General features: G+C 50.4%; 1 protein-coding gene and 1 long non-coding RNA gene across 2 annotated transcripts; both read left to right on the top strand.

Moving 5' to 3' along the window:
* The first annotated feature begins 500 nt into the window (after positions 1-500).
* Positions 501-2483, top strand: LOC122688636. The gene is made up of 3 exons (XR_006339525.1): positions 501-689; positions 1040-1177; positions 1445-2483. It is a non-coding gene; the product is annotated as an uncharacterized LOC122688636 (long non-coding RNA).
* Positions 2484-7809: 5326 nt separating this feature from the next.
* SP9 (Sp9 transcription factor) lies at positions 7810-13039 on the top strand. Its single transcript, XM_043894190.1, has 2 exons — positions 7810-8172; positions 9159-13039. The coding sequence occupies exons 1-2, from the start codon at positions 8152-8154 to the stop codon at positions 10581-10583; spliced, it is 1446 nt and encodes a 481-aa protein (XP_043750125.1). The 5' UTR covers positions 7810-8151; the 3' UTR covers positions 10584-13039.
* The last annotated feature ends 7552 nt before the right edge of the window (positions 13040-20591 follow it).

Below are 20591 nucleotides of genomic sequence, written 5' to 3'. Positions count from 1 at the left end.
TTAGCAACGTTCACTTGATCACAGCGATGGGGTTGACAATTAAGGGGCAATGCATCCCAGATGTAAGCGAGCCTGTGGAGGCGAGGGGGCGGACTGCAGGCTTCTCGGAGGCGGGCGCTCGCGGGCTGCGGCGGTGAAGGTGCGGTGCGGGACGCCGAGCATGGGGCGGCGCGGGGATCACGGCAGGAGGCGGACCCGAGGCTCCGCCACCGCGAGGCCTACGGCCACCCGGCCGGGGAGCCCCGCCGCTGGCTTTTGGGGGACCCGAACACCCCCACTCCCAGGGTGGCATCTGGAGCGCGGAGTCCGTCTCCCCGCGGCTGTGTCACCTGCCTCAAGGCCGTCTCGCCCGCTGCTCCCTGGCAGGAAAGGAGGATCGGCGCCGCTGGCGCGTGCCCGAGTGAGTGTGTTGGTGTCCTCAATGTGCATTCCGCCTGTGGCCGAGGGGGAGGGGGAGGGGCAGGAGGAGACGCACGTGTCTAATGTGTGCGGAGCCTCCCCTGCCCCTCTCAGAGCCCGGCTCTGGGTACTTCAAGGGGTGAGGCAGGATGGAGGTGGCAGTCTGGCCTCGCGATGGGGACGGATGTGACCAGAGAGGGCTCTCGATTGGCTGAAATTCAGAAAGCATGAAAGTGTCGGCCCAGGACAGGCCGGTTCTGGGAGATGTCACAGGAGTGCCTGGATGCTTGGTGAGACTTTTAACCGACCTTCTTTCTCAGTCTCTCACTTAACTATAGAGCCCTGGGAAGTCCTAGGGGCGGAGGGGGGCGGGGAATGGAAGAAAACAACTCTGGGAAGAACTCAGAAGAGTAAGAGTAAGGATAATAAAGAACAGATGAGGGCAGTTGGGGGGAGAGGGGTGTGTGTGTGTGTGAGGTCATGAGCCATCTAGAAGAGTTTCCATATCCTGGGCTCCCTTGGCTGGTTGGCTGCAAAAGACACAGGTGGCAGCTCTCCCAGCGCATGTAGTTTCTCTGTTTTTTCCCTCTTCCCTCTGTGCTCCATGATCAACCCGTAATGCTTCCCATTCCACCTATAGACACAGACAAAAGGATTTGTCCCAAACACCCATGGACAAGCCAGGACGGAGCCCTTTCCCGCCAAACCACTAAGGCCGGGAAATAAACGGCGCCTGCCCAGGCTCTGGGAGCTGGGAGCCCTCGAGAAGACTTGAGTGGTAAGAGCATTTAGGGGATTGGAAAAAGGGAAGGAGAGAGAAAGGGAGGAGAAAGATGGGAAAGAGGAGGGGAGCAAGGGGGGAGGGGACCTACAGGGGCACAGTTGAAAGTGGGGTTCGGTTACGATCGCCCCTTCAGCGCCCAGGGTCTTGCCGCCGGCTGCCTCTCCCCCCATTTCAGAGCCGAGAGCGGACTGGGGGAGGGGAGATAAGACAAAGGGAATTCTCCTGTAGGAAGTGTGAAGTGCGTCTGTCCTCTCCTCGCAGGCTCTGGACAAAACTGGCAGGAATCTCCTTGTCGTGAGAAGACGGACGGTGTCTGCAGCACAGGAGACAACTACAAACAGACTTTGGGGCGGGAAAGAGGGCGGGAGGAGGGAGCTGGCAGGGGCCAGCTTTGATCGCCTCGGCTCCGCTGTGTATTTGTCTTCTCCAGTTTAGATTAGCTGAAATAGTCAGCTCTAGCGAGGAGCTCTGTTCGAGGAGTTCCCCCTCCCTCCCCAGCGCCCCCTCCCCAGTGTCTTCCGCACTCGGGGAGCTGGGTCGCGGCTCTTCCCGGAGTCGCGCCTGAAACTTCAAGGGCTAATGGTTCTGTGTTCTGCCGTAATTAGGAGGCCACACAGCTCTCCAACACGCCGTTAAAACAAATCTGTAAGTCATCCTACCCCTCTCCGGGACAGACCCGGGGAAAGGCGGCAGCTGGGACCGCTCCCGGCTGCGTGCTCCGCAGGGGGAGTGGCGTCGCTGTGAATCCCGGCCTCGGTCTTTCTAAGCTCTTCCTTAGAAGAGAAAAGGGGCAAAGAATGGGCACCTCGCCATTCACCAAACGAGCCAGGCGAGCCTGTGTCTTTGCCTGAAAAGTTTTCAGAATAAATCGCTCTGGTGGTTCTAAGCAGTAATGAAGAGAGGCTGGGCCTGGGTCTTCTCCAGAACAGTGAGATAATGGGAAGGATATGGAGTCGTCCTCCCCCCATCTCTTTTCTTTTCCCCACTCCGTATAAATCAGCCATATAAATCGTTTGCATTGTTTAAGGTACATTGATCAATCTAATGGCTTGTAATGGGCTCCTAATTGCCACTTGCAGAGTTCTGCAGGCTCCTGTCTGAACGGGAAAGGTTCTTGATTCCAGCAGAAATCCACCTTAATCTTCAGACTGGTTGATACAGACCCAGGAAGAGCACTAGGATGACCAGGCCACAGCAGTCTCAGAGCCTCAGGGGAGAGAGGAAAGGAGATTTACCAGGGATGTTTGCTATCCTTTTTGTTCTTTTTTTTGTCATACATTGATATGAATCAGCCATAGATTTACACGTATTCCCCATCCCGATCCCCCCTCCCACCTCCCTCTCCACCCGATTCCTCTGGGTCTTCCCAGTGCACCAGGCCCGAGCACTTGTCTCATGCATCCCCCTTTTTATTCTTTTTTCAAATTTCACTAATGAGCAAAGCCCAGACTGTGACTTATTGGTTAGACAGGATGGTTTTGCTTTTCTCAGATAAGAAATCTTCCTTATTTGCATTACTCGTGTCTGTATATAATACAGCAAAGAAGTTCCTTGGATACAAACTGCTGCCAGTCATACTTCTTTTTATTTACTTATTTCTAACAGGGCCACATTAGGAATTGTGATAGGAAATCATTTGGCCGGCCGGGGGCGGGGGCGGGTAGGGGTAGGGAACACTGTTAGAAGAAAAGCCAAACTTTCTCCAATATGGAAGACAAGTCAAACTTTCTCCAGTAGGCCTATTAGGTAAGCCTAAATTCCTGTTTCGTAACTTGCAGTTGTGCCTCCTGTAAACCCTGGATGGAGGAAGGAGAGTTGGAAGTCTCCTCAAAGGCTGCCTATGAAAGTATAAAACTGAGGAAACTAATACACTGGCAAGGAAAAGCTGATGAATGACCAGAATTCCCTGGCCTTTGGGTTTTTGTTTTTGTTTTTTTTTTTTTAAATATTAACACATAGGGTCTATGTGAAAAGATTGCTTTAGTGTCTCCAAAGATGGTTCCATCAGAGTTGGCTGAGACAACAAATGTGTTCCATTTTGGTAGAAATGCCCTAAAAAAGAAGGAAGCCAACAATGAATGGCACATTTGCTTAGGTCTAAGACCCCTCTGTAGTAGTTGGTTGGGGAGGGGGAGGTAAAACCCCAAGGTGAATAGGCCCCCCATAGTTTCCAAGTAAGGCAGTAAACAAATCTATGATGCTTGTCGAATAATCTTCCAATAATTGCAGTCATTAAAATCATCACACAGTCTACAGACACCTTCCTTCCTTTGACACACCAGAGTCTTTCATTTAATTGTTCATGCATTTTTGGCTCAGATAAACAGATCAAGGCAGGCTTAAAATATATGGTATGGCCCAGATACATCTAGCAGCAGAAAATTAGTTGTGTGGCAAAGGTGCGGAGTGTCCTTAATAGACTAAGGGTTTTCAGTTTCTCCAGTAGACCTTGGAGACAAAAAGGATTTGCATCTCCTCCCATCTCTAAAGAGCTGTAACACTTCTGAGGTAGAGAAAAGATGAAAGTTCCAGTGGCCTCTTGAGCCTTTCTGCCTCTTTTATTTGCAAGGGTTGGGATGGCATGAAGGTGTTATAGAACAGATATTAAGTGAAAACTCAATGGAAGTTGTGGTAGAGTTTCTCAATTTTCAGTTAATTTTCTCCATCCAGTTGATCTCAAGGCTGGTGCTTTTAAAAATATAGATATGTGTTCATGATAAAATATTCCCTTCTAATTAAAAGCTGCATTTAATTGTCACCCACTATTGACAAACTCCAACTGAGGAAACGCTTCATTGGACTCAACAACCCTACCTCTGTACTGGCTTCTTCAGCCCCTGTTTGTGGCAGGTGACTGTGGTACACAAGGGCAGCTTTCCCTGTGTGTGTGGGTTTTTTTTGTTTGTTTTGTTTTTAACTCATTATTAATGTATCTCCCCAACTCCCACACCGTGCTGACCTGATAATCACTGCTGTAGTGTAGATAATGCAAATGAAAAGCATAATTAATTGCGCATATTATTCAGAAAGGGATCCTGGTGGCTAAGCAAATAAATAAAGGCACAGGAGAGGAGGACAGGTCAGATAAATGCTTTTTAAAGGGCTCCTCTCCTGGCCCTCTCCTGCCCCTGGCCATCCTGGTTCGGGTGGCTGAGGCTTTGACAGCAGCCAGCAGGGCCGGGGCAAGAATCTTCTGTTCCTCCTCCCTCGACGCCTCCGCTCCCGCCCACATCCTCAAGTCTCCCCAACTCCACCTCACCTCACCCCACCCCACCCCCGTGCCGTATATCCGCAGCTCAACTCTGCGACTGGCTAAAGCTCTTGCGAGACTGGGCATCCACCTAATATTTCGAGTTATTCAGAAGATAACTGGTCCTCTCCCATCTCCCGTTGCATCAGGGAGAAGCATCTTTTTTTTTTTTTTTTTCTCCCTGTGGCGTAGCAGCTCCAATCCTTCGGATCCGCGCTAATGACGGAATTGTTTCCCCGGCTTTGCCTCCTCAACGCAGCAACTTGAGCAGTTGCTCAGATCGAAGCTCTCAGGAGAGGCAAGATGGGGGAAATAATATTTGTTCAAAGGAAGTGAACTCTTCCCTTTAATTACCCTATTCTTCTTTATTAGGATTCGTATTGAAATTTTATTTTGCAAAAAAAAAATTATGTTGATTTAACCATACCGTATTTACGATGTAAATATATTCCAAGATGAAAACGTCACGGATCAATTGTAAAGGACCCGGATACATAATTTTAAAAAATCAGTTTCAGTGTATATGAGGTTCTCACCCCACTTTCGCTGCTCAGTCAGATTTGTTTATGCAGAATCGACATTTAATAGTGCTAATTGCACTCCAGTTAAATTGCCCTGATTGCAGAAAGGGAAGCAATTTTCGTGCTCTCTGTCTGGGTTTGGAAGAAATTGTTTTATATTCACCTCTTTATAAAGAAGTGGAGATAAGGCACCGGGGCCTTTGCACAAATTGCACTTAGGGGCTGACTGGCAGCATTCAGGCGCTATAATAGAGCATTATTTGGCCGTTTTGAATAATGTAAAGCGTTTGCTGAAAGCTATTCTCCTGAAAATTGCTTTAACTTTTAAAAGGGTGATGATTCACTCCAAACCAGGCCTTTGTTACATTGTCATTATTTCCCCAAATGTTTTAACAGTCAGCTCAACACTTCAGCATAACACATTGATCTTTGTTTAAAAACTAGATTTTTTGGAGGATGAAAAAAATCTGTCACACGGGGGAAAAAAAAAAAACACTGGACTTCTGAAAGATTTCCTTGGGCACCCCACCTTAAAGTTGAAGGCGTCTACCTGCGATCATCTGGAAGATTTTCCAACTTTTATTGTGATCCGGTGATGTGTATCTAAAGAATATCCGAGTGCCCACGTAGAGTCTGACAGCTGGAACTACGCTGAAAACGGAGGGAGGGGGAGGGGAGGAGAAGGGAGGAAGAGGAAGAGGAGAAGAAGAAGGCAACCCGGGCGCCCGGAGAGGTGCCAGCGTGAATTGTTTTAAATGGTTGACTTGAAAATGTCACCAGTGCTAAGTGGCTTTTTGGATTGTCTTATTAGTTTGTCAGGTTTCCTTAAAGAGAGGGTGTGTTGGGGGTGGGGGAGGAGGTGGCTGGGGGGAACCTCCGCGCTTCTCCTCCCGGGGCTGCACTGGGTGAGTCGGAAACGCCTCGCTGCCACTTAACAATCCCTCTATTAGTAAATCGACGCGAAGACTCTACGGGAAGCCGAACACCAGTCTGCTCTCCCAGGGCAGAAGTCACCTGTTGGGAAGGGCTCCCGGGTCCCCCTGCCGGGCTTTCTGGTTCTTCCAGGCTGCTAGGATGCCGCCTCACCCCTCCACGCCGAGTCCCCGGGGCTTTCCACACTCCCTCCTACCCCTCTCCCCCGCCAGTTTCTATCACAATCCCCAGGACACAAAGCTTCATTAGAGCCGCGCGGGTCTTCTCACTCTCTCCCCCTTCTCTCCTCTTTCTCTGTCGTACTTTCCCCGGCCTTTTCGCCACCTTAGACCAAAGTGGGGGGGCGGGGAGCATTTGAGCCAAGATATTCTAACGAAAAGCAAAGAAAGCAACCCATATAGTCTTCTCCACCTACGAAGTGCACCAGGATGCACGCAGGCTCCATCTCAGGGCCAAGAGATGAGCCACGGTGGTCGCACTTTTTGGGTCAAGAGGTACTGTATGCTCCCCCTCCGCAACAACTCGTCTTTTGCACCCAAGCTGTTGAGGTTCCTGGCTTAAAATGTCTTTTAGAGCAGGATGTGGGTTTGCAGGGGGAAATGTGGTACATTAAAACCAGTACCCACGTCTGTCGAGGGCGCTGATGTTTCTGATTCAAAAGCTGCTCCTGTCTACCCTGAAGAAAAAGAGGGGGAGACCCAGAAAGAAAAAACAAAACAAAACAAAACCGCCTCAGCGGGTACTGAGGGGCTCCAGGAGCGTAGTTAGTTGTTTGAGGACGTGTCTTCTCACACGACAGGATCCGAGGAGGACTTTAAGATGCTTCCAGCTTGCAAAACGTGGAGGCGCCCACGTGTGGCCTCGTCCCTGGTACTCACGGACAGAGGTCCGGGGGAGAAGCTCCCTGAGCACGTCCAGGAAAGCAGGGAGCTAGGGGCGAGCCCACCCCTCAACCCGGCGTCCTTGCCCTTCAGAGGAGCCTCTAGGCCCAGGCAGCCTGGAGTCTGAGGGGGTTGGAGCTGGGGCAAGAAACTCGATTCAGGGCTGAAACGTGACATGAAAATCTTCACCGGGTTAAACAAACAGCCGAGCAAGCTGCAGCTTCAGCGGGGGTGGCGGTGGGGGCGGACGCGGCTCGCGCCGATCTCTGTTTCCAAAGTCGTTGCATTGTGAAAATAAGCGGCTTCGTGCAGCGTGTTGTATGGGCTGATGTCTCCCACCCCCACGCCAGCCCCCAGCGAAACCCGGCAGATAATCAGCACGTCCCACTGTTTAGTCATATTTGACAATTGGGTTAACCTGGTATCTAGGCGCTGGCAAACGGTACAAAGGGTGCCCTCAATTACCACTTGAAGCTTCGGGTGTGAGTGGCACTTGTATTACCCACTGGGTCAGAGGCCAGAGCGACAATTAGGAAGTCACATAGACCGCTAGGGGAAATGGCGGGATGCGGCAGGCTCCAGGCCCTCCCAACAAGTCTGTGGGTGTAGACCTAGACGAAGAGGCCTATTTCTATCCTTTCGGAGGAGCTGTCCCTTCACCCTTTCTCCTCAATGTGACTCAGAGTAAAACTGAATCCAGTGGGAATCTGGAACCAGGTAGACAAGTGACAATAATACAATCGCGAGCGAGAATGATGGATTCCAGCTGAAGTTGTGCTCCGCAGGCGAGAGCCTGGATACACAAAGTGAGGGTTGACATTTTCATCTCTACTTGGGCCTTGCTCGTGTGGCCTCCGCCTCGGCGCCCCCTCCCCTCCTGTCTCCTTTCCCACAAGTGGAGAGTCGAGGACTGTCAGTCCTAACTTGCATCATCTCAGGGAGGTCGCGGGGGGGGTGGGGGGTGGGGAAGCTTGTGACTCGGTCTCAACGATACTTAAACTTGGCTTGGTGAGTGTGTGTAAATTTTTAATTGCGCTGTAATTTCTTCAGTCCCTAGCCGGCGACCGCCCCCGCCCCCCACCCAGCTAGCCGCGGTGACTGGCACGCGCCGGGAGCCCGGGCTTGGGCCCCTCGGCGCGTCTGATTGGCTGCTGGGCAGCTCCCGTCTGCTCTGCCTGCGCCCTCATTGGGTAAGAAGCGCAGCCAGCGGCACTTCAAAGCGGGTGCTCCTCGCACTTAGGCTGAGTTTAGCCGGCTGGAGCCCTGAGTCCGCTCGGCGCGAGCGCGGGGACGCGGGAGCCGCGCGGAACCCGAATAGTTTTTCCGAGCAGCCGCCAGGCTCAGCCTCGCTCCAGGCCCCGCCACGCCACCCAGGGACCTGCTATGGCCACGTCTATACTTGGGGTAAGTCGAAAGTGCGGTATTTGCTTGTTTTAACAGGAGTAATTTTTCGTTATGGCTTCTCCAGGTTGGCGGCTCTGGAGAAACTGTTGCTGCCCGACTGCAGCCTCAGCTTCTTTGAGCACTTTCCACATTTCTGGGGCTGATTCTTTACAAATTATTGGAATCCAGGAGGTGCCTTTGAAAGAAAAGGATTTGTTAAGCAAGTCCTTTCAATATTTGGTTTTAGAGGTTCCCTTTCTTCCCCGCGTGATTTATATCCCATCCCCCCCACCCTTGCTTAGGGGATTGTTGCAATTACGCGACAGTGTTTCCAGAAAACAGTCTTAATCGTTTTGCAGACCATGTAGTCACGTTAACATTTACACTTCTGCGGCTCCCTAGTTCGTCTATGACTGAAATCCATCGCGGGGGTCTCTTCTGCTCGGATTCTTGTCTTCGTGTGTGTGTGTATGTAAACATTTAAAACGTTTTCTATTAAAAAGAATGAAGTCGCAGCCACCCTTGGGAGCAGTGCCCCAAGTTTCCCCCACCCCGGCCGCTGTTCCGGCCGCCTCTGCCCTCACCTGGTGTTTGCTGTCGTTGTGTTAACCTCCGCGCTTCATCCCGGAGGGCGACTTGGGGGCTTCTTTGAGAGGAGCGGGCTTATGGCGAGCGGAAGGCGAGCGACTTGAGTCCTGTTTGGGGCAGGATATGCAACGACTGAGGCAGGGAGAACCGACACATCTTTGATTTGTAGCCCCACCGAAGAACAACTTTACAGCTCCGGGACCCTCTCTCTTGGGATCGCCTCCGCCCCGCGCGGGGCATCCTCCGCGAGCGCACCGGGAGGAGGCGCGAGTTGGGGGGCCACGACCCCCCCCCGCCCGCCGCCCCGGGACGAGCGGCTGGGGGACGGGGCTGCTCACGGGTGCACTTTGTCTTCCTCCCACTTGTTCCTGCCCTTCTCCTCCTCCTCCTTGCTCCCTCCCCCACCCCACCCACTCTAGGAAGAGCCGCGCTTCGGAACGACCCCGTTGGCCATGCTGGCGGCGACCTGTAACAAGATCGGCAACACGAGCCCGCTGACGACGCTGCCGGAGTCGAGCGCCTTCGCCAAGGGCGGCTTCCATCCCTGGAAGCGCTCCTCGTCCAGCTGCAACCTCGGGTCCAGCCTCTCGGGCTTCGCAGTGGCCACAGGCGGCCGCGGCTCGGGCGGCCTGGCGGGAGGCTCGGGCGCAGCCAACAGCGCCTTCTGCTTGGCCTCCACGTCCCCTACGTCGTCAGCTTTCAGCAGCGACTACGGCGGCCTCTTCTCCAACTCGGCGGCGGCCGCGGCGGCAGCGGCCGGAGTGTCCCCGCAGGAGGCGGGCGGCCAATCGGCCTTCATCTCCAAGGTGCACACGACGGCGGCCGACGGCCTGTACCCGCGCGTGGGCATGGCGCACCCGTACGAGTCGTGGTACAAGTCAGGCTTCCACTCGACGCTGGCGGCGGGCGAGGTGACCAACGGCGCTGCGTCGTCGTGGTGGGACGTGCACAGCAGCCCGGGCTCGTGGCTGGAGGTGCAGAACCCCGCTGGGGGGCTCCAAAGCTCGCTGCACTCGGGCGCCCCCCAAGCCTCGCTGCACTCGCAGCTCAGCACCTACAACCCCGACTTCAGCTCGCTCACGCACTCGGCCTTCAGCTCCACGGGCCTCGGCTCCTCGGCCGCCGCCGCCTCGCACTTGCTCTCCACCAGCCAGCACCTGCTGGCCCAGGACGGCTTCAAGCCGGTGCTGCCCTCCTACTCGGACTCCAGCGCCGCGGTGGCGGCCGCCGCAGCCAGCGCCATGATCTCGGGCGCCGCGGCCGCCGCCGCCGGGGGGAGCTCGGCGCGCTCGGCCCGCCGCTACTCCGGCCGCGCCACCTGCGACTGCCCCAACTGCCAGGAGGCGGAGCGGCTGGGCCCGGCCGGGGCGAGCCTGCGGCGCAAGGGCCTGCACAGCTGCCACATCCCGGGCTGCGGCAAAGTGTACGGCAAGACGTCGCACCTGAAGGCGCACCTGCGCTGGCACACGGGAGAGAGGCCCTTCGTGTGCAACTGGCTCTTCTGCGGCAAGCGCTTCACGCGCTCGGACGAGCTGCAGCGGCACCTGCGGACTCACACGGGCGAGAAGCGCTTCGCCTGCCCAGTGTGCAACAAGCGCTTCATGCGCAGCGACCACCTGAGCAAACACATTAAGACGCACAACGGGGGCGGCGGGGGCAAAAAGGGCAGCGACAGTGACACGGACGCCAGCAACCTGGAGACGCCCCGCTCCGAGTCCCCTGACCTCATCCTGCACGACTCCGGCGTCAGTGCGGCCCGGGCGGCTGCGGCGGCGGCGGCTGCGGCTGCGGTGGCAGCCTCGGCGGGAGGCAAGGAAGCCGCGTCTGGCCCCAACGACTCTTAGAGATCCGGCGAGAGGCGCGAGGAAGCGAGCGAGCGAGTAGACAACGAAAGCGAGCGAGAGGTTCGGAGGGCAAACGACCGGGGGATGGACGGGCGGGGGCTCCCGGGCCGCCCCCGGGCCGGCGCGAGGTGGTGCGGCATCCGGCTCGCGGACCGCCGCTCGCCTGCCAAGCCAGGAGCTCCCCTCTGCTGCCCGAGCCCAGACGAGAATCGAACGCGTGTTCCAGGAACAAAAGCGAACCAACTTGCGACACAAACACTTTAAAAAACTGCACACACAGACACACACACGCCGGAGACCTACAACCACAAGCACGCACACTCAAGCGTGCACACACACTAACACACCACTCGCACAAACTTCTCGAGCGAAGAGCAATACATAGAAACGTTCCCTCCTCTCCCCACCGCCCACCCCCTTCCTCCACCCTTTTCTTTCCTTTTCTCCAAAAAACGAGTCACCACCCTGCAAAGGACTGTCAGAACATTTGAGAACAAACGGGACCTATAAAAACAGACCCTTTGCGTGGATTATATTATATATAAAATGCTCCAAGTCCTGCTTGATATCTACTTACAGTGAAACTTTTTTTCCTATAAAAGGAAGCATCAAAAAAGGCTGAAGGTGAGAAATTAAACTGGAAGTCTAGTGACAGTTTCTCTGTATTTCATAACATCTGTATAAATAGGGTTCAAAAGATTGTGTTCTCTTTTATTTTCTTGTAAGTGTTCATTCGAATAGAGGTTTTTTTTTTTTTCCCTTTGGTGAATTCCTGAAATTCAGGGAGTTTTTTTTAATTTTCTGATGCACTTTGTGAAAGTCAGTATATATGTAAAAGATATTTAAAATGTTGAGTTATCATTTCACTCACAAACACGTAAGTTAAGGTCATCTAAAGAAATTAAATGCGTTTATCTGTATGAAGAAAATCTTGACACCATATTTTCATTTTGGTATTATTAAAGGACTCTGAACAATACACTTTCTTTTTTTTTTTAATCCTGTTACCCCTCCCACCCCGACTAGTAACCTTTACATGGGTACACTTTTTTTGTTGGGAAAAATTCCCTTAATGTTAGTCTTAGGCAATGTAAGGTTTATGTGAGTTATAAAAAGCCATAATACATGTATGTTTTTTGCGAAGTCAGAATTATTTATTTGTATATTAACAGCATAAATTAAATGGGGTTATAAGGTGTAGTTGTATTACTTAAGGAGACAGCTCTCAAAAGGTGACATTTTAAAACTCTGGAACCCGTTCGAAAAAGCAAAGGTCCTTGGCAGTTTTAACTGGGGAGGTGCCTACCCCTGCTAGAGAGGTCAGACAAAACTCCAGTGGGTTTGTTTGTTTTTAAAAAGCGATTTAGACACAATGAGTGAAAGGAAAAAGCTTTTAAAAAAGTCTTTTACCTCCCAAGATCCCTCTACGGTTGGGAGGTGACTCAAGGGAATAAATCGCTAGAGTCAATACCCCGGAAAAGACATTTCATGCCTAAATGAAAATCTTGTTAAATGTTATTAATTTTGACTTAGAGCACACAGCAGCCCCCTGTGCCTTGTATTCCCTTATTAGGGATTCATGTCTTATCAAATATCTAATTAATCTCCTAGACATCATTTGTTCTGGCCAACTTTATCTCAGCTGGTCCACGGGGAAAACTCCAAATATTCTCCGTGACAAAGCTCCCTTGAAGATCTTTTTAATTGTCTAAATTAACTGCACCAAATTTGCATGTCAAACGGTAAAGGGCAACCTGAGATAAAATGTAAACGTTTTAAAAGCCCCCAAACTAAGCACTTGATTTGATAACTAGGCTTTTTAATGTTATGGAAGACAACTGCTCCTTTCCTTTTCAAAGACGGCTGATCTATGCAAATAGTGAATTGGAAATGCCTAGGTCCCCGCGCCGTCAAATGGCCCTCGCAGGTTATTTGAATATCAGTGGCGCTGCTTCTGAAAAGGTTCAAGGATGCTCTCTGACTTCTTTGTGATTACTCAGTGCGGCGTCTTATTCTGAAGAAAAAAAAACTCAGGAATAATTAAAGGCTGGGATCAGGCCTGGGAACACATTTGGGACAGGAATCTCATTTAGACAGTCTCTTTCAAAATAAGGCACAGTTAAATTGACCAGAAGGCAATTATTGAAATGAAAATTATTTTCACTCTCTTTGTCTTCTGACCACCAACTTAACAGCCCCGGTTTAAAAGAGAGGGAGAAACGAAAAGAAAATTGGTAAATGAAATAATTTCGCAATTCGAAAAAATGTTAATTTAGAAAATGAAGTACATATTTACAGAATAAAAACTATATCTAAAAGGCTCCCCTCACAATAGAAAATACAAGCAAAGTCAGCCTCAGTGTGTGGGGCAGTGTGATGATTTAAAAAAAATTATTGTCTTGGGAACTGGAAAGAATGTTTTGATTTTTATAGAGGAGAAAAAAAAATAAACTGTTGTTATTAAGTCAACAAAAATTTTCTCTCAAACTGCAGTGAAAAGCCAAGTAGCAAAGTAGCGATAAAATGTACAGCGAAGGTCTCCAGTCGGGCGTTTGCAGAGTCTCGGGCTGGGTGACTTCCCGCTCTGCCTTCCTGCGTCCCCAAAACCTCGGCTGGCCGGCTCTTCCTCGAGTGTTTCTTTTCTCTGGCCATTTTCTCTTCTGGCTCAGTTTATCACCGGGGCCCCCAGCCTACACTCCGCGCGCCCTCTCGTCCAGGCCTGGCCTGGAGAAGCTGGCCAGGGCTACGTTCACCCTAGGGGCTTGGGGCCAAGGAGCTGGAGGTCGAGAGCGTGCCTGGCGTGTTTGGGGGCCTGAGGGTAAGCGGCGCGGAGGTGAGGGTGTGGTGGGGTCTCCCGGGGAATAAGGGCGCCCGGGCGTCTGCCCCAGGCAGCTTTGTTTCTCGTGGATAATAAAGGCAGATCAAAGGGCCTGGCCGCGCAGGTCCCGCTCGCCTCGCGACTCCCTCCGCAGCCCAGTGATCAAGGCCTCTGCGCGCTGCCTGTGCCCCGCGGGTCAGCGGACGTCCATCACCGCGGCTCCCCAGAACCGCGGGCGGCGGGCTGGCGTGAGCGTCCAGCCGGGAGAGCGGAGCTCGCGGAACCTGCACGCGGAGGGAGGGGGCCCCTGCCCCCAGCCGAAACTAGCAGGCAAGGGAGACTCCCGCCCTCTTCCCCAACCTCCGGGCGCAGGGGGCCCTGGCGGCGCGGGGATACCTCGGTCGGAGCAGGCGGCGACCCGCTGGGCCCCAGCAAATTGGGGAGGGCGGGCGTGGGAGGAGGGAGCCCAGGAACCCCGAGACGAGTTCGGCCTCCACCCGAGGTGGGGCCGCGTCTCCCCAGGGCCACCTCGGGGCTCCTGGGCCCGGCTGTGGTCCGGGCGCAGGCGAGGGCCGCAGCTCGGAGGCTGGTGTGGGGTTGGGGGCGCAGGCAGGGGCCCTGAGTCCTCTCAGTCCCGGGTGAGAGGAAATTCGATTTCGTTTCAGCCGGTGTCTCCAAGTATTTCCTGCGCTGTAGCTTCTCTTCCTGCGCAGGAGAGGAACGAAGACCAAGTTTTCCTCGGCCCTTCTCTCAACCAGCCGCAATCCACACCCTCCCGCCGAATTCTGCCTTTTCTGGCTTTATTTACTTTTTTTTTTTTTAACCCTTGGAGTGAATCGAATTCTACCTGATTTGGGGGCGGGGGTGGGGAGTTGCGGAGAAAGAACGAAAAAAAGAAAGAAAAGAGAAAGATTTTTCTCTTCTTCAGGAGGGAAAACATTATTTTGACGCGATTAGATGGTGCACCTGAGCGGCTTGTCTGGACATTCCGTCAAATCGTTATAAGTCGTGTAAAATTGAATTTCTTTTTATTCAGATGGAAACTTTATTTATTTTAACTCTAATCTTATTTGCATCTATTATCTGTATTCGCCAAGGCTCTCTCCCACTACAAAAATGCAGATGAAGTAAATCTTACATAAATCCCGCCCATTTGTGTAATTGGTATACTAAGTGTTTATTTTAAGTGAGAATAATTTAGCTACAAATTTTCTTAAGGAATAACATTCTTAACACATTAAAAAAACTGAAAACTCTGATTTGCTTTTATGTTTGACAGTCGCTCTTGATTCCTTTAAGAGGAGCTTGGCGAGTGCGGCTCTCTGGCGCCATCTAGAGCTCGGGTTCGGGAAGGCCGCACTATCCGCCCTCGCTTGCCGCTTCGAGAGCGGGGAGTTTGCGTTTGCAGCGAGCTGCAACAACCGAGCGAATCCAGCAAAGAAAAGCGAGTTTTTGTCTTCCGGGAAAGACAAACCCCGCTACTGGGGAGCACTGCTTAGTAATGGCCGGTATTATTGCTCCAGGCAAGGAAGTTTTTTCTGAGATGTGCTAACTGAAAATCCAAACAAATAAAATAACGCCCTGCTTGGCCCTAGTCTTAGAATTGGCGCATTTAATATTTCTTTCAAGGCAACTTCAGGGTCTTCCAACTTGGAGTTGAGCACGCTGGGCGCTGTCGGCGGCGATTTGGAGCCGGCATGGGGACCCGGCCGTGGGCGCAGCGCCCCCGCCCAACGACCCTGGCCTGGACCGACCAAACCAAGCTGATTAAAGCACGCAAGCAGATCGTCCCATGTCCCCAGACCCCCTGAGAAGGGGAGAGAAGCGAGGGACCCGCACCTTCTCCAGCCCGGACCCGGGGATGGCCGAAGCAGTCTCCTGCCTCGCCGCTGTCTTCCAGGCGCCGTCCCGCCGGAGTCGAGTGCTGGGGGCTACTGGGTAGGCCGGGACCCGGCGGGGCGGGCAGGGTCTCCGAGGGCTGCCAGAAGTCCCGAAACCCCTCCTCCCAGCTCCTTGCGAAGGATCTGCACTGCCCGCCGGCACGAACTGATCCCTTTTGCCCCCGCCTTTTCCCTTGGAAACCCAAATCTAAAATCGGATAACACTTGGGGGCGTTGACCAATTTTCTCTCCACTCTGCGTCTCGCCGTCCCCCCGCCGCCCCTTTCCCTCCTCTTTCTAGTCCACTACCCCACCCCTCGTCTTCAGACGTCGTGCAATGGCTTCTTCCCCTCCTTTCTTTTCCCCCACCCTCCGCGCACGTTTATTGTATTTTAATCTTAAAAGCTACCCCTCCAAATCCCGCACCCAAGGCCGCAGAGGCGCCGGAGCCCGCAGCAGATAAAGCCGGCCGAGGCGACGGGGCGCCGGGCTCCCTGATCTCGCGCCAGGGAAACGCCATGCGTTTCCCGGAACTCTCAGCCACCTTTGCGGCGGGTACCTCGGCTGGGTTTGTATTTGCTGTTTTAATACAAATCCCGCCGCACTGCCTATTTCAAAGATGTGCTAATTACTACTTGGATAGCAGGGCGCAAAGTCCTTGTCCATTTCCAAGTACAAAGTAGGTAGCTAGAAAATTTGAAATTGCCTTTCAGCCTAAAGCTGCCTTACCTGAATGTCATAATTACAGTAATTATGTACATCCAAATTACATGCTAATTAAATTAGAATCAAATCGTTCTAAATCGAAATCAAATGAGGTAGTGAAGAATTAATCAATGACAACATAAATAGAGAGCTTCCTTCAGAGATATTTATTGTAACGATCCAAGGAGGAATTTGATCTGAAAAAGTCACCTGTTTATTTACTTTCAAATTAGTAATCAGTTATTATCCCTTCTCCATAATTTTAACCGTTCAGTGTTATTTACCCCCACCCTTTCCAGACGCTGGAGTTTATAGAAATATGTATGAGGTAAATACATACAGACATGCCTACCCTATATGTTATTGATATAAATATATGCAGTGTGTTTGCAACTCCAGTTAAGGGAAGGTTTCAGCAAGTCCGTGGAAACATGCTCCTCCAGGGCCTGTTCTCAGGGACCCGGGAAAGCAAAGCAAGGCTTTAGATTTTCCAAGATCCTTACACTCTCTTCCTTTAGAATTCATACCAGGAATTTTACATTGTTTTGCAAACATCCAACCATTTCTGGGAGATCTATTTATTTAAAAAATGCAGACTGATAAGTCCCCTCTCCACCCCCCAACCCGCTCCACCGCCCACCCCTCGCCCGGCAACCGCGATCAGTTTTCTGCTGGCGAGAGTCAACATTTTCATTTTTGCCCTGGGAGCGAGAGATTAGCATCAGCGTCCTAAAGCGCCCTCTTCACCTGTGGAGCCCGAGAGACAAGAGATATTCGCTCGCTTTCCTAACTAGCGAAGTCCCCTCTCCGACCTGCAGAGGAGAAACGCGCGGGAGGCCGGGCGAGCTTAGGCAGGAACTGGCAGGCGAGGGCGCTTGGCGGCCCTGGCGCCCTGGTCCCCAGGGCGCAGCTCCCCTGGCCCACAGCCTGGAATTTCTGAGTGGGCCACCGGTGGGGTCGGGGATGGGGAGGAGGACCGGTGCTGCGAGTTAGCCCGCACCCTTTCCTGTTACACGTTGTCAGTGGGTAGTCCAGCGGCCTCTTCGCTTATTCTAGGAGGGAGACGGGCCCCCTAATAATCAGGCTTTCGTCTGGGTTTGAGGTACGTTCAGGTTGCCAGACGCGTGTCTAGGAAAGCATCACGGTGCGCAGGGGTGGAGTCGCCTCTGGAGATGTGAAGAGCAAACCAGCTCGGGACTCACTCCAGCCCCCGACTCCAGCCCCCATCTGGCCTCCTTTCAGTCTAAGGCGAGGTGCTTGGAAGCCACGATCCGGTCAGCACCCAAGCCTCCGGACCTCCGCTTCTGCCCACCGCATCTGGAGGACCTTCAGACCGAAAGGACTGGGGTTTTCCGTGTCTACGATCCAGGGAAACGCGACTCAAGGGCAGTTTGGGCCAGAATGTGCATTTCTTTCCGTTCCAAGACGTTTCCTGCGTTTCACCCCGCTTCACTATTAAGTTATATTCTGAGGGTGTTAAGTGTGGCGTGAAGAAAGGAGAAAGGGGGTATAGGATGAGGATCTGTTTCCGCTTCTGTCAGCAGGAACGGGGTTTGAGGAGATTCACCAGTTCTGGGTTGCCATTGCATCTCCCAAACCTTATAGTTCCCTCCGTCTTAGTTGTTGCTCACAACTTTTAAAAAAAAAGCATTTCTCCTTTTTGATCTGAAAAACCCGCTCCCAAGACCAGCAGCTATTGCATGCCTTTATCTCTTTTCAAGTGGTAACTATCTAGGTTTTCTTTTCAGAAAATCGAAATAAGATTTCTTAATACTCCTCAGCTACTGAAGCTAAAATGCAGCTTTCTCCCAGATCTTATTAAGCACAGGGTGTGGAGGGTGCGGCCTTGCAGACTGGCCTCCTCCAGCGCGCCTCAGCCCAGTGGTCGTTTCCTAAGGAGAAAAGTGAAATGGCTTAGGTGGATTTTAAAATCCTTGAGAGTCAGTCAATGCTGAAACAGTAAATATTTGGTGATTAAAAATGGGAAACGCCGAGCTCCGAACAGCACCGACTGAGTGATTCACTGTCAGCAAGCCATCTCCTGGAAGAACAGCAAGGAAGGTCTCGCCAAGCCTTTCAGATAAAAAGCTTTCTTCAGATTAAAACCGTATGATACAAAGCAAGATCTCCATTTCCCACTGCAAGGTAAGCAGAAACCTGCTGCTATGCTGCAGCAACCTTGCCTATTCTGGCACATTTATTAAATTAAATGATGACTAACTTACCACATTCAGATAAATACACAAGTCCTAACCTAGTAATCTGATCATGCCTGACCATTTGTAAATCGACAGCACCTCCTGCAGGAATTAATTTGCTAGTGTTAAATAACGTTAAATGTTAAGCCAGGGAAAGGGGAGGAAGAGACCTCAATAAAGTCTCTGAAGTTAGCCAGTGCTATGTCAGGCCATTGGACAAATTAGAAATGTCACTAGGTACACCCAGATTTCTTGAAAAGAATTTCTCTATTAAGGGTCGGAAGAATGACTTATCACCAGACTTTTCCTGTGGTTTTCTAAAAAAAAAAAGTTACTGTTGAGGACTTTTGTTCTCAAATCATACGCATTCAACTTGGAGGATTCTTTTTTGGAGTTAGTACTTAGGGAAACCTCTACACATTCAACTAGACATACGTTCTATTATAAGCCTTGTCTCTGGTTTTTACCTGTACTTCAAAAGCAAAAGGATAACAACATGCTTAACATTTAAAAAATCACTTTCAATTGCTTTTGCCTTTACATTAGAATACGCTGAACAAGTCAGGTGAGCCTCTTTAAAACTGTTACCATGTTAAGATTATACGTGAAAATGCCTCCCTTCAGTTTTTAAGTTTGCCAAGTGGGAATGCTACCCCTTGCGGCTGTCTCGTACCCTTGGGTGACCAAGTCTGAAAGTCAAACAGCAAACCAACATTTTCTATAACTACATGTGACTTTTTCTCACCATTGGGTTGATAAGAATATTGGGGGTACTAGTACCGACCGCTTTATAGTTTCTCAAGCAGTGAAGGATAAGTTAGCCAGATATTTAAAAAATCCGTGAGGCCACCTTCAAGTTAAAAGGGGACCACACTTTTGTGTAAGTGTTAAATGATAATGTGTTTAATTCACTTTAATTACAGGATGCATTTCAACATTTCCCTTCATGAACACTACAGGTTCAGAAATCCTTGAAGGCAGTAAGTATTGCATAGGTTTTGACATTATCAAAATTATAAAGTCTAAAAAGGCATAACATAGGAAATAATCAGTGCGACACTGATGAACTCAAGGTGTAAATTAGCAGTCTTTATCAATCTCAAATGTATGCTTTCTTTTTTTAAATGAAGAATGAAGGGGATCTTTGAGGTGCACAGTAAGTTACTGAAGAGTACAGGAGGAGGAATTCAAGTTCTCCTCTCCCAACTCTTAAAAATGTAAATAATCAAAGAGTTGTTTTATGCCTTCAGTTAGCTGCTTGTAAATCAGGGGACATCTGTGTGTGCATATATGAGAAAGATACACACACACACACACACACACACCCCAGATACACACTTACAGTAATTCTTCTAAATTACTTTCTTATAAAATTTATGAAACTAGGACTGCCAATTCTCAAAACCATCTGAACTAATGAGTATTTGTATTGTATGGAAAAAAGGTGTTTTTAAAATGTGGAACCATGATAATAATACTTGTGTATGTGATGGCTAGTATGTATTTTTTTGAATTGCATGTTACTTGTAATTTGAACTAAATGATTTTTTCTATAGTTCTCCTTTACCATACACTTTGAAACACAAGGGGAAATTTATAGCTAAATTTATGTATGTCACACATACCTATACTTATGAAATATATCTAAATAGTTTACTAATTCATGACAATAAATGCTTAACCTTTAGAAGTAAACTGTGTAATGGCTGAATGTCAGTAGTTGAAAGGCCATCTGTCCTAGGTAGAATAATGGTCCCTTAATGACACAGCAGTCCTAACCCGGAGCCTGTGAAGATGTTAGGTTACATGGCAAAGGGGAATTAAAGTTCCTGACAGAATGAAGGTTGCTAATCAGCTGATTTTGAAATACGGCGATTATCCCAGTCTCCTGACAGGCCCAATGTAATCACAAGGGTCCCCAAAAGTAGAAAACAATGCAGAATGTCAAAGTGTCAGAGAGCAATTAGGTGTAAGAATTTGACTCGACTTTGTTAGTTTTGAAGACAGAAGAAAGGGGCCAGGAGCCAAGGAATGCAGGTGGCCTCTAGAAGCTGGAAAAGTCAAGCAGATTTTTCCCAGAGCCTCCAGAGCAAACCAACTCTGCTGACACCTTGATTTTATCTCAGTGAGACCCAGTTCAGACTTCTGATCTCCAGAACTGTATTTGCATTAAGACTGAGGTAATTTGTTAAGACAGCATAGAAAATTAACACATCATCCAAATGTAACTAGCTTCTTACCCTAGAGCAAAACAACTGAAAGGAGTTTAAAGTCTTAAAGTAATACTGATCAATTCATTACTTAATTCATACCAGGGAATTTCTACAGTGATTACACTTGGCTTCAAGTAAATTCAAATCTTAAAAGTAATAAATGTGAATTGAAAAAAATAATTAAACTATATCCA

The sequence above is a fragment of the Cervus elaphus genome, chromosome 33 (genome assembly GCF_910594005.1).
Source record: "Cervus elaphus chromosome 33, mCerEla1.1, whole genome shotgun sequence".
NCBI lineage: Eukaryota > Metazoa > Chordata > Mammalia > Artiodactyla > Cervidae > Cervus > Cervus elaphus.
This window is presented reverse-complemented; position numbering and strand designations above follow the sequence as displayed.

What these genes read in the sequence shown, in the direction of transcription:
- SP9 (XM_043894190.1), top strand. Translation starts at nt 8,152, where the DNA reads ATGGCCACGTCTATACTTGGG. An exon ending in TGGCCACGTCTATACTTGGG is followed by an intron (nt 8,173 to 9,158) that starts GTAAGTCGAAAG and finishes CACCCACTCTAG; the next exon opens with GAAGAGCCGCGCTTCGGAAC.